Source organism: Ovis aries, chromosome 5 (genome assembly GCF_016772045.2).
Source record: "Ovis aries strain OAR_USU_Benz2616 breed Rambouillet chromosome 5, ARS-UI_Ramb_v3.0, whole genome shotgun sequence".
Classification (NCBI taxonomy): domain Eukaryota; kingdom Metazoa; phylum Chordata; class Mammalia; order Artiodactyla; family Bovidae; genus Ovis; species Ovis aries.
This window is the reverse complement of record NC_056058.1, coordinates 9645387-9658825: the sequence shown is the minus strand read 5'-3', so window position 1 is coordinate 9658825 and position 13439 is coordinate 9645387. Positions and strand designations below refer to the sequence as shown.

Genomic DNA, 13439 nt, shown 5'->3' with positions numbered 1-13439 from the left:
GGCTTCCCAGGTGGCGCCAGTGGTAAAGAATACGCCTGCCAGCGCAGGAGACATGACAGATGTGAGTTCGATCCCTGGGTAGGCAAGCTCCCCTGGAGAAGTGAATAGCAACCCACTCCAGTATTCTGGCCTGGAGAATCCCATGGAAAGAGAAGCCTGGCTGGCTACAGTCCGCAGGGTCACAAAAACTCGGATGCAACTGAAGCAATTTAGCACTCATGCAGCCTGGGAAACCTCAGCCAGGATGCCAGGCATATTGCCCACTACTCTGAACTGCTCCACAAACTTGATACATAATATCCCTTTCTGGATTTTTTTGTAATTTATATAAATAATAGCAAACTATCATTTTTCAAACTTGCTTCTTTATCCCCTCGCTCCACATGATGTTTTTGAGTTTAGCCTTGTTGATACATGTAGTTCTTCTGGTGGCAAATGAATCTACTCCTATTTCTTTTCTCAGGCACCCCCTCTCCCCACCGCTGGTGAAGACTTGCTTTGCAAAGAGCCTTATCTTTTGGGAAAAAATCCTTATTAAGTTCCTCCCCTGCTAAGAATCTACCAGTAGTTCCCACAGTCCTCAGGGTCAGGTCTGAATTCCACTCCCACTATGGGCAACATCTGGAGTGTTTTCTTTACTCCAAGTCCATCAGCAAAAAAACAAACAAACACCCAACTCCAGCCATGCTTTCATGATACCTGGTTTGTTCATCTTTTCATCCAACAGCTGTTTTTTTAGTAACTTCTGTGTGCTAATCCCTGTTCTAGAAGCAAGAGTAGTCATGTACAGATGTGATAGTTGGACCATAAAGAAGGCTGAGCACCAAAGAATTGATGCTTTCGAACCGTGGTGCTGGGGAAGACTCTTGAGAGTCCTTTGGACAGCAAGGAGATCAAACCAGTCAATCCTAAAGGAAATCAACCCTGATATTCATTGGAAGGACTGATGCTGAAGCTGAAGCTCCAATACTTTGGCCACCTGATGGGAAGAGCTGTCTCACTGGAAAAGACCCTGATGCTGGGAAAGATTGAAGGCAGGAGGAGAAGGGGACAACAGAGAATGAAATGACTGGATGGCATCACTAACTCAATGGACATGAGTTTGAACAAACTCCAGGAGATGAGGAAGGACAGGGAAGACTGGGGTGCTGCAGTCCATGGGTTCACAAAGAGTCAGTTACCACTTAGGGACTGAGAAACAACAAGGAGCCAGAGACCCAGCAGTGAACAAGACAAAAATCCCTATCCCATTTTGTTGTTGTTTAGTCTCTAGGTTGTGTCCGACTCTTTGCAACTCCGTGGACTGTAGCTGCCAGGCTCCCCTATTCATGGGATTCTCCAGTCAAGAATACTGGAGTGGGTTGCCATTTCCTCTTCCAGGGGACCTTCCCGACCCAGGGATCAAACCCATGTCTCCTGCTGGGCACGTGGGTTCTTTATCACTGAGCCACTAGGGAAGCCCCTCCTGCCCTCTGGGAACTGACATCTTCCTGGTAAAGTCTGACAAGAAAGAATATAGTCGTCAAATTTATTAACATTTGCAAGGATGAAAAAAGTATGTGAGGGGTGGAGTTTGGTAGAGATGGGGTGGGCCTTGTTCTGGGTGGAGATGCAGTCAGGGAAGACTTTCTTAAGAAGGTGACATTTAGACAAAGATGGAGATGAAGTGAGAAAGAGAGAATGCCAAGATGAGAAGGAAAAGCATTACAGGCCGTGAGAACAGCCAGTGCAAAGGCTCTGAGGTAAGAATCAGCACGGGTGAGGAGGCTCCGCAGCCAGAGTGGAGTCAGTGAGGGGATGTGGGTGGGAGACGAGGGCAGAGGAAGAAGGATACACCAGGTTCTACCTCACCCATCTCTGGGCCCCTTTGCTTCCGCTGTTCCTTCCACCACACACCCTTTTCTTCTCTATCTATTTGGCAATTTCCTAATTTGTCCCTTAGTGCCAGCCCTTCTGCCTCCTCTACAATGGGGCAGCTGTCCTCCCAAGGCATTCACTGGCTGGGTTACCTTTCTCCTGACAGCTCACACTCGGTGCATTTACTCCTTCCACAAAGACTGAGTGAGCTTAGGCCAGTTACTGGGAAATTTCAGGGACAAGTGATATTTAAAAGAAAGAAAACGGGCTTCCCTGGCGGTTCAGCAGTTAAGACTTCACCTTCCAACACAGGGGGTTGTGGGTATGATCGGGCAGTTAACATCCCACATGCCTGGTGGCCAAAAAAACAAAACATAAAACAGAAGCAGTACTGTAACAAATTCAACAAAGACTTTAAAATGGTCCACATTAAAAAAAAAAAAATCTTAAAAAAAAAAAGCAGAGCCATGGGCCAGAGATGACAGGCTATGGAGGTGCTCTGGGAAGATTTCTCAGAGGAGATGACATACAAACAGAGACCTAAATGGTCAGAAGAGGCCAGCCTTGGGGAGATGTGAGGGAAGGGCATTACAGACTGGGGAATAGCCAGTGCAAAGGCCCTGTGGTTGGAAGTAAGGTGAGAATATTTGAGGAACGGAAAAAAAGGCCAGTTTTGTTAAGTGGGGGTGAGGGAAGTGGAGGGGGATGTGGCTGGACGGGTGGGCAGAGGCTGGACTGGACTACCTTGTAGGCCAGATGAGGAGTGGTGTTTTTCCTAAGAGCTCCGGAGTGCCAGAAACAGGTTTACCAGCAGGCAGAGGTGGGTTATGGTGGGGGTGATTTAGGGCTTCTAAAGCCCTGGAGAGGACTGGAAAGAGGCCAGAGGAGGCACAGGGAGGTGTTGGTGCAGTTATCATATTTGGCTGAGTTTATACAATAAGTCCTTGGTGTCCCTATTTCAAGCCCAGACTGAAATTTTGTTTCCAGTGCTGCCGAAGTCCCCAGTGGTTGCCGATAAATATTCACTGAGTAAATGAATGCCAGAAGGTTGGAGTGAGACTTTGGCAGGGTTCCCCAGCTCTATCCAGGGAAGCAGCCTGGAAACCTGTCAGGCAGCAGAGGGCCCTTCCCTGGATAAGGTGGTGGACTGGCTCTCAGCCTTGCTTGGCCCCATCATCCCCATCTGTAAAATGGGTGGGCTGGAGAATTAGAGGAAGACGCAGCAAGGACCATAAACATCTTGATTTTATAATTGGTGCTAAGTCGCTTCAGTCATGTCTGATTCTTCATGACCTTGTGGACTGTAGGCTCCTCTCCCCACTCCTCTGTCCCTGGGATTCTCCAGGCAAGGATACTGGAGTGGGTGGCCATGCCCTCCTCCAGGGGATCTTTCTGACCCAGGCATGGAACCTGCATCTCTTGTGTCTACTGCATTGACAGTTGGGGGTTCTTTCCCACTAGCACCACCTGGGAAGCTCATTGAGGGTGAGGGGCCTGAGTTTCCTCACATTTAAATCAAAAGCAAAAGAGCTGGCTCAAGGGTTTCTTTAATTCAATGGATAAATATTTGAGGCACTGCCAGGAAACAGGTGTGGCTGCAGAGTGAGCAAGGGGAAGAGGTGGGAGAAGAGGAGAGAAGGAAGGTGAAGGGCCTTGTGGGTTGCTGATAGGACTTTGGCTTTTCCTCTGGGGAAGCTGGGAGTCAAAGAGGGATCTAGGCAGAGGTGGGACATTACCTGACTGAGACATTCCTAGGCATCCCTGGGTTGTTGTGGGGAAAAGAGACTATGAGGTCAAGGAAGGAACCCAGGGACCTGACAGGAGGCGACTGCACTGGTCCAGGTGAACGATGATGAAGATGGACTTGGTGGAGACCATGGAGGGGGGAAGTGGGCGGATTGTACACTGGTATAACTTCTCTTCCTCCTCTTCCTCTTTCTCTGTTAACCATCACCACCACCACTCAGTTCAGTTCAGTTCAGTCACTCACTGTCCGACTCTTTGCGACCCCATGAATCGCAGCACACCAGGCCTTCCTGTCCATCACCAACTCCTGGAGTTCACTCAGATTCACGTCCATCAAGTCAGTGATGCCATCCAGCCATCTCATCCTCTGTCGTCCCCTTCTCCTCCTGCCCCCAGTCCCTCCCAGCATCAAAGTCTTTTCCAATGAGTCAACTCTTCGCATGAGGTGGCCAAAGTACTGGAGCTTCAGCCTTAGCATCATTCCTTCCAAAGAAATCCCAGGGCTGATCTCCTTCAGAATGGACTGGTTGGATCTCCTTGCAGTCCAAGGGACTCTCAAGAGTCTTCTGCAACACCACAGTTCAAAAGCATCAATTCTTCGGCACTCAGCTTTCTTCACAGTCCAACTCTCATATCCATACATGACCACTGGAAAAATCATAGCCTTGACTAGACGAACCTTAGTTGGCAAAGTAATGTCTCTGCTTTTGAATATGCTAACTAGGTTGATCATAACTTTTCTTCCAAGGAGTAAGCGTCTTTTAATTTCATGGCTGCAATCACCATCTGCAGTGATTTTGGAGCCCCCCAAAATAAAGTCTGACACTGTTTCCACTGTTTCCCCATCTATTTGCCATGAAGTGATGGGACCAGATGCCATGATCTTTGTTTTATGAATGTTGAGCTTTAAGCCAACTTTTTCACTCTCCTCTTTCACTTTCATCAAGAGGCTTTTAGTTCCTCTTCACTTTCTGCCATAAGGGTGGTGTCATCTGCATATCTGAGGTTATTGATATTTCTCCCGGCAATCTTGATTCCAGCTTGTGTTTCTTCCAGTCCAGCGTTTCTCATGATGTACTCTGCATATAAGTTAAATAAGCAGGGTGACAATATACAGCCTTGACGTGCTCCTTTTCCTATTTGGAACCAGTCTGTTGTTCCATGTCCAGTTCTAACTTTTGCTTCCTGACCACCACCACTACCCAGCCCCAAAGAGTCGCCCAAAGGGAGAGAGAGAAAACACCCCGCCCCGATCTCTGGGACCGCGTATACCATGCAAAGCTGCGGGTAACCAAGGTAGCCTCCCGCGCTCTGGAGGGTCCCAGGAGGCGCCAAGACGGAGGAGCACTCTCTGCCCCGCGCCCAAGGGACCGCAGCTTGGTTCAGTCACCGAGTTTGAAAGGGAGTGCCCGGTCTGCCACGAGCCAGGCTGCATGCTCCAGGGACTCCGGAGAGCCTGGAGAAGCTCCTTAGAGTTCTTCACCTTCCGCCTCCGACCGGGCACGAGTCTGCACGGTGGAGCGCCACCTGCATGCAGCAGCCCCGAAGAGGCGTGTCCCCATCTTACAGAGGCGAAAACTGAGGATCAGACGCTACAGGGCCCACAGCGAGTCCGTGACGGATTTAGGGGTCAAATCTCTTTACATAACAACGGCGAAAACACTAAAATCACAGCAGCTAACCTTTGTCCAGCGCTTACTGCGTTCACAGCACTTGGAATGCATTGTCTCATTTCACTTTGTCAACACCTCCAAGGGTGGGTAGGTCAATCCTTCTCTTTCTCTCTGTCTCTCTCTCTTTTTTTTTTTTTAACAGATAAGGGGCTCTTAGGTTTGGGGGACTCCCCCAAGGCATAAGGTGCTGGAATTTGAACACAAGTCTGCTCAGAGCTTGTCTCCAGCCTGTGGGGGAAGCTCCGGTGCCCTTGAATGACAGTTCGTTCTAAGAAAGCCTCAACTTGCAAACACAGGGAGAAAATGAGTTGTTTTTGTTTTTTTGAGAGGAGGTCCAGGGAGGTCCAAAGGCCTCCACCGCTCCCTGCTTTAACGTGGCTCCCTCTTTTTCTCTGGGTTCCCGTGCGCTCAATCGGGTGACCCGTGGGAAAAGGGAGAAATCCGAAAGAAGGAAAGACGAGCGAAACCGACCCGGCAGCTTCCGCTCCGGGGGGGGGCGCACGAGCAGCCGGGACCCCGTAGCCCCGGGGGCCGCCGGGAGCCCCGCCCCCTCGGCCCCGCCCCCTCCCCAGGCGCCGACCTCGGTGGTCACGTGACCGGGCCCGGCGGCCGCTGGGGCCGGAGGGCGCGGCGCGCGGACTCGGCGGCCAGGCCAGGCGCTGCCCGAGCCGAGCAGGCCGGAGCCGGCCCTGCGCCTTGCGGGGGGCGTCGCGCCGCGCCCGCCCCCCGCCCCGCCCCGCGCGGGGCGCACGCGCGCTCCTCTCAGCGCCCCTCCCTCCGCGCGGGGATCCCTGGCGGGCTGCGTGTGGACATGGCCAGCGACGCTGTGCAGGTAGGCGCACCTGCGTTCGCAGCCGCCCAGCGGCCAGCCGGCGCTGGGGACCCCCGCCCGCGCACCGCCGGCGCTCCCGGGATCGGGGCGGCCAGGGCGGGTCCCCACCTCCCCCGAGCGCTAGGCGCCCCCTCCCAGGGCCAGCACCGTGGAGCCAGCGCAGTCTCCTCGGCAGGTGGAGGTACGCACGGGGGAGCGTGGGGGAGCGAGGGGAGTCCTACAACATCCCCAGCTCCGCCCTTCTCTGAGAATTAGAGGGGGCGCAGCGGAGGCTCGACTTCGGGTGTCTGTGGCTAGCTGGGCATCCCGGTGCCAGTCGACCCTGCCGCTCGCTCCCTCTCCTCAGCGTTCGGTTCCCCGGCAGGTGCCGCTCCACCTGAGCAGGTGCCTGGCGCGATGCCCCGGGAAGGGCGCAGGCCATTCGCCCCGTTTCTCCCACCCTCCCCCACGCACAACAAAGCTCCGGCGGCGGCACCCCCACCTCCGGACTGAGCTTTACGATGGTCGCGACGCTGCAGATTGGCACCTGTTGGCGGAAGTGCCAGAGTCACCTCTTTAGGTCTGGGGACCAGGGACCCACACAGCCAGCCACTCGGCTGCCAGGTGGAACCTTATCCCAGGATTCCGGGTGGGGAGTGTCCATGTCAATGAACTGGGGATTCTCTTACCTGGAATCCTGCCTGGACTGGGTCACCCCACAACCCACACATCAACACACACAGAGGCACAGGTGACTGACACCGAAGTGCCACCCACCCAGGTTCTCCCTGTGCCACCTTGTGGACATCGCAGCCTGGGACTCACCTGCCCTGCCTGTGGTAAGCAGGGCCAGAATGACTGCTGAAACCTCTCTGGGTCAGTGACCCAAATCTGAGACATGTCCTGTACCTCCGGTGCCCCCACAGTGCCTCATCAGCTCTCCATCGTCCTGTGGTTGCTGTGTAACTGGGTTCTCATCTCCTTCTGCACCTGCCCCCACATCCCCTTTGTGTCTCCCCCGTGACCCCCTGTCCCCCGCCCCAGTCCTGCTGATGGCCTGCCAGCCTTGCCGAGGAGCTGGGCGTATCTGGTGTTGCCGATCACACAAGGTCAGACCTTGGGGGCTGGGGAGGGCCTGGGTCCCTGCCTCTACCCCATCAGCCCTGGGAGGACAGTGTAGGACTCCGCTGGCACATGCATGCGTTTGGCATGTAGCAGACATGGCCTGGACGGAGACTGTGATTCCTGGACCGAGGCTGGACCTGCGCCCTGGTCCCCTTTCCCGTCTCCTGCCTGCTCTCTTCCCCCTACCCCACCCCACCACCACCCTCACCCCGTCCTAGTCATTCCTCTCTCTCTCGTGGCTGCTTGGGTCTGCTACCCCTGTCCCTCTGTCTGTCCCAGTGTGTGTGCCTGTCTGTTCTGTGTCCGGCAAACGGATGTCCTGTCCGGATTCCAGAAACGCCCAATGCATTGAAATCTCCGGACATGGGGTCTAGATCCCTGGTCACTCTAGGAAGAGGGAATTTCTGAGAAGTGGACCCTCTGGACCTGGGGCAGGGGAGGTGTTTTCTGCTTCTTGGAGGGTGTTGGGGATTCCCCAAGGCCAGGCCAGGCTCCTGATTCATGGGTTCATCTCGTTGGCCCTCAGGTGACCCCTGCCCTGGATAGGAGTGAGTCATCCAAGGAAGGAGAACCCGGGAGGCCCAGCCTCCCTCTCTCCCTCCTTTGCATATTCTCATCCCTCAGCTGCTGGAGGAGGTGGGGCTGAGGGATTCTGCTCCTCCCCCCAAACCCGGACTCCCCTCATTCAAGCTGGCCCCGCTCCTGGCTGCACCGCTGCTCTGCCTGCTGGGGACAGGGTGGGGCTGGGTGGCCGGTGGGACCTGGTTGATAGCAGGTGGTAGGAGGTGACCCTGGGTGTAAATTCCAGAGCTGCCACTTCGTCACAGTGTGTCCTAGGCCCAGCGCCATTCCCTCTTTGAGCCTTGGTTTCTGCCGTCAAAATTGAAAAAAAAAAAAAAATGTAGCCAAGAGAGTTTTCACGGTGAGGAAGGACGTAGACCAGGTCAGCCCCTTGCAGGTAGGGCTGCTGTGAAATCCTTACCAGTGGTCATGGCCAGCAGCTCAGGGTGTGAGTCTGTGTCCTTTAATCCAGGGTTTCTAAAGCTCAGCACTATTGACATTTGGGGCTGAATCATTCTTGGAGGTGGAGGCTCTCGTGTTTACAGTGGAATGTCAAGCAGTTTCCATGAACTCAACCCCATAGAGCCTAGTAGCAGCCCCAGTTATGACAACCAACCCAGAATGGCTCTGGATATTGCCAGCTGCCCCCAGAAGTGAGGTGGGAGTGTTGGCAATCCCCTCCGCCATTGAGAACTGCTGCTGCCATCCCTCTGAGGCTCAGTCTCCTCACCTGTAAAGTAGGAGGGGAAATATGGCAGCTGCTCAGGATAAAATTGAGGGGTCAGTAGGATCATGGGAGTGACACTTTAGGCCTGAAGTAAATCTTCTCTGGGGGCAGCTGCCCTTGAAGTTGATCGAGAGTGAACCCTGACTTTCCTCATCTCTGAAATGGGGTCTCACCGTGGCGGCAGATAATATATGCGGGGCTCTTCCTGCCTGGCTGACAACTAGCTCTGATTCTGGGCACTCTTGTTGGAAATCTTAGTTCTGTCTCCTGCTGGCTATGAGGCTTTGGGCAAGTTAGGTCACCGCCCCAGGCCTCGGTTTCCTCATCTGGAAAACGGAGTGATAGTAGCACCTCCTGGAATGGCGTTAGTTGACCTGGTGTGCAGCTTGTAGTAACCTCCATGGTTCTTAATCATACTTGAGCTTAAGTGGAGACACTGGTACTCCAGCCCTGCAGAGCTGTCTCCTCATGATGTGGGCCTCAGGGAGGTACCGCAGGGCCGGCCGGGCCCCCAGGCCTCCAAGCTGTGGTCAGCAGCAGCAGGCAACCAAGCTGAGAAGAAGCCGGAAGTTGGGACAGGAAAGGGGCTGGCCCGCCCATGTAAGCACTTGTGGGTGTTGGTGTATATAAGTATATACAGGGGGTGGGGGGTGGGCACACACTGGCCAGCCTGTGATGCCTGTAGGTGTATAAGTGTGTTGTAGGGAAGCTATATGTGGGGAAGGCTGTTCTTCATGTCCACACTAGCGGGCCCGTGTGTGTGTGCCTGCTGCGTACACCTTGGGCATCCTCAGGACAGGGAGCAGAGGGGCCACCCCTGGGATGACCCCAGAGAAGCAGGCTCAGCCCTCGAGTGGGGGCTGAGAGGAAGGTGCTCTTGATGCCCCAGAGCCCCAGAGCTGGCCTTCGCAGGGGTTGCTGGGAGCCAGCAGGAAAGAGGAAGTAGCAGGCGAGAGGCCCTGGCAGGGCTGAGGTTCAGGAAGAGGGCGGGGCCCTCAGCCGGGGCCCAGGATGGCGGAGGCTGATCCCCCTTTGGACCCGGAGCTGGAGGTGGGGGCTGGGGTCCTTGTGGGGGAGGGGCAGCAGAAGAGGACCCCAAGTGGCACAGGCCGGAGGGGCCCTGCCCTCGGTACCGCTTGGTTTTGGACTGAGGAGAGGAGGTGGGATGCTGGCTTTGGAGTTTTCTGTTTGAAAGATGAAACTGTTTGGGGCCCTTTGAGCTTCCAGGTTGGGGGGATAGAGGAGGAAGGGAACAGTGCTCTTTTCTTTGGGGTCCCAGTTGTAGATGACAAAAGGAGGGGAGATGGCGCTTGGCCCCCGGATCTCCAAGTTAGGGGGTACAGCAGGGAACAGACAAAACCTGTCTCCAGGCCCTCCTGGTTTGGGGTTACCGCAGGGAATAGACAAGGCCTGGCCCTGGGTCCTCCTAGTTTGGGGTTACAGCAGGGAATAGATGAGGCCTGTCCCTAGGTCCTCCTAGTTCAAGGGTACAGCCAAGAGGAGAAGGAACTTGCTCTTGGAACCCCAACCTTGTGGTCTGGGGGGCATCACAGGCCTGCCCTTGATACTTCCTCATTTGGGGAGCAGCAGAAGGAAGATGAAAGCTGCCCTCAGGCCCTCCTAACGTGGGGCATAAGGGAGCAGAGATGGGGCCTGCCTTTGGGACCTCCTAGTTTAGGGGGGCAGCAGAGGGGAGAGGGGGTCTCCCCTCAGGACCTGGTCATTTGGGGGCAACAGAGGGAGACAAAGCCTGTTCTTGGGCCCCCCTAATTTGGGAGGACAGTGGAAGGAGAGCTAGGGCCTGACCTTGGGGACCCCGAGCTGTGGGGACCCAGTGATGGGGCAATGGAATCTGCCCTGCAGGATCCCACTGCATGAGGACAGTGAGGGAAGACTGAAGTGTACCTGTGGTCCTCTTGTCTGAGGTGACAGGCAAGGAGAAGGCCCTGCCCTTGGGACCTCACAGTTTGGAGGTGTCAGGAAGCAGGCACAGGGCCTTGTCTCACCTCCCAGTTTTGGGGGACTGTCGGAGGACATGGAGCAGGGCCTGTGTCAGTAGTCCCCCCCCAGGAGGAGGCCGGGCCAGGTCAGCTGAATGTGGTCTGCACTGCCAGAGCCGCTCTGGCCCCACTGACCCTGCTCCGTCCCCCGCAGAGTGAGCCACGCAGCTGGTCCCTGCTGGAGCAGCTGGGCCTGGCAGGTGCCGACCTGGCAGCCCCTGGGGTACAGCAGCAGCTGGAGCTGGAGCGGGAGCGTCTGCGGCGGGAGATCCGTAAGGAGCTGAAGCTGAAGGAGGGTGCAGAGAACCTGCGGCGAGCCACCACTGACCTGGGCCGTAACCTCGGTCCCGTGGAGCTGGTGCTGCGCGGCTCCTCACGCAGGCTTGACCTGCTGCACCAGCAGCTGCAGGAGCTGCATGCCCACGTGGTGCTGCCCGACCCCGCGGTGGGCGTGCACGGTAAGCCAGGCTTCCCTGGGCTGGGGGGTGGGGGATGCGGGACTGGGGGCCTCCACTGCCCAGGGCTCACCCACTGTGTCCCAGGGTGCGGCCGGCCAGCCCATTGCCACTGCCTCCCAGGGAGACACACTCGGTCACGGCAGCTTCCAACCTGAAAATGCAGGTGGCTGCTATCACTGCTGACAAGTGCTCAGTCGTGTCCAACTCTGTGTGACCCTGCGGACTGTGGCCCGCCAGGCTCCTCTGTCCAGTGGAATTCCCCAGGCAAGAATACTGGAGTGGATTGCCATTTCCTTCGCCAGGGCATCTTCACGACCCAGGACTGAACCTGCATCTCTTGCGTCTGCTGCATTGGCAGGCGGATTCTTTACCAGTAGTGCCACCTGGGAGGCCCCAATACAGGCAGACAAAAGGCCCAAACCAACACTCAGGGAAAGGTACACACAGTCACACCCACAGCTGGGCAACACCAAAGGCTTACACGGTATCACACCAATATCCAGACTCACAGTCACACCCACACCCGGACAACACCAAAGGGCTTACACGGTATCACACCAATATCCAGAGTCACAGTCACACCCACATCTGGACAACACCAAAGGGCTTACACGGTATCACACCAATATCCAGAGTCACAGTCACACCCACACCTGGACAACACCAAAGGGTTTACACGGTATCACACAAATATCCACAGTCACAGTCACAATCACACCCACACCTAGACAACACCTATAGGCTCCAACTGATTAAAAAATTTTTTTAATTGTGATTAAAAAAACACAACACCTGAGAGTATAACAGCGTTGTTAGTTGGCTGTTGTTACTGCTTCCGTTTAGACCCCATGTTTGTGACCCCATGGACTGCAGCCTGCTAGGCCCCTCTGTCCATGGGATTTTTCAGCAAGAAGACTGGAGTAGGTTGCCATTTCTTTCTCCAGGGTATCTTCCCAACCCAGGGATTGAACCTGCATCTCCTGCTTAACAGGCAGATTCTTTACCACTGAGCCACCAGGGAAGTCCCTTAATCACCTATATTCCAATATAAAATAAAACGTTTTGGAAAAAAACACATTACAGAAAACGTATCATTTTTAAGCATACAGCTCAGTGGTGTTGAGTATTTTCACATTTTTGTGCAAGGAATCTGCAGAACTTTTTCATCTTACAACTAAAAGATGTAACACACATCACATCAGTAGCCAGAGACCCTCACACACAGTCACGCCAGCACCCAGACTACTCTGAGGGCCCACCCTGTGGCTCAGCGGTACAGAATCTGCCTGCAGTGCAGGAGATGTGGGTTCGATCCCTGGGTCGAGAAGATCCCCCAGAGAAGGGAATGGCAACCCGCTCCAGTATTCTTGGCCTGGGAAATCTCATGGACAGAGGAGCCTGGCCGTCTACGCTCCATGGGTTGCTAAACAGTCGGACGTGACTGAGTGACTAAACAGTAGCAGCATTATTCTGTGAATACCCAGAGACGTCCATACTGCCAGCCAGTGCCCAGATAAATGCATACGCAATCACACCAACACACACACAAAACCTGAGGACTCACACACGCTCACAGCAACACCCAGAGATTCAGACACACAGAGCCGCTGCCACAGGAGTTTACCAACCCATAAACAGCCTGATACTTAACACAGTCAACTGGACAAGACCTGAGACTCAGCATCACTTAGCCCAACACCCACACACCTCTTTGGTGTGTCAATAGCTGGAGGCTAACACTATCAGACGGAGAAGGCAATGGCACCCCACTCCAGTACTCTTGCCTGGAAAATCCTATGGATGGAGGAGCCTGGTAGGCTGCAGTCCATGAGGTCGCTAAGAGTCGGACACGACTGAGCGACTTCACTTTCACTTTTCACTTTCATGCCTTGGAGAAGGCAATGGCAACCCACTCCAGTGTTCTTGCCTGGAGAATCCCAGGGACGGAGGAGCCTGGTGGGCTGCCGTCTGTGGGGTCGCACAGAGTTGGACACGACTGAAGCAACTTAGCAGCAGCAGCAACACTATTGGATCAACACTTGAAGATAATGAAAGAGTTCAGCCAACGCTCAAAACCTCATCCTGTCACAGCTGTACCCAGAGTGCCTCTGATGGTCATACCACTCTCTGGAGATTGACACAGAGCTGTCCAGAGACATACATGTCCAGCTGTTCCAGCACTCGGATGCTGTCACACCAGCGCCAGGAGATCTGAATGCTCAGTTCTGCTGACAGTTGCAGACGTGCACAGAGCCATCCCCATCACCCAGAATCTCACAGAGGCATTCTAACACCTCACATCTCACAGTTACACTGGCACCTGGGGAGACACACTCAGTTATGCCAGCACCCTGAAGGTCACAGACTTAACCACAGCCACACCCGCTGACGCCTACACAGCCTTGCACATCTTTGGGGTGTATATACCTTCTCTACAAAGGTATACACGATCACACCAACGACTAACACACACCTGTGTTC

At 54.7% G+C, this 13439-nt stretch overlaps 1 protein-coding gene across 4 annotated transcripts in view; it reads left to right on the top strand.

Annotated features, from left to right (window-relative positions):
- The first annotated feature begins 5868 nt into the window (after positions 1-5868).
- Positions 5869-13439, top strand: part of PKN1 (protein kinase N1) — a 28755-nt gene continuing 21184 nt past the window's right edge. The window contains exons 1-2 of one of the 4 annotated variants that reach the window (XM_027969490.3): positions 5869-6108; positions 10655-10958. In XM_027969490.3, the coding sequence (XP_027825291.1) occupies positions 6088-6108; positions 10655-10958 (325 nt within the window). In that variant the 5' untranslated portion in view covers positions 5869-6087. Of the gene's footprint in view, positions 6290-9497; positions 9661-10654; positions 10959-13439 lie in introns of those variants that run through there. The other 3 variants (XM_042249802.2, XM_027969489.2, XM_042249801.1) reach the window with 3 other exon arrangements.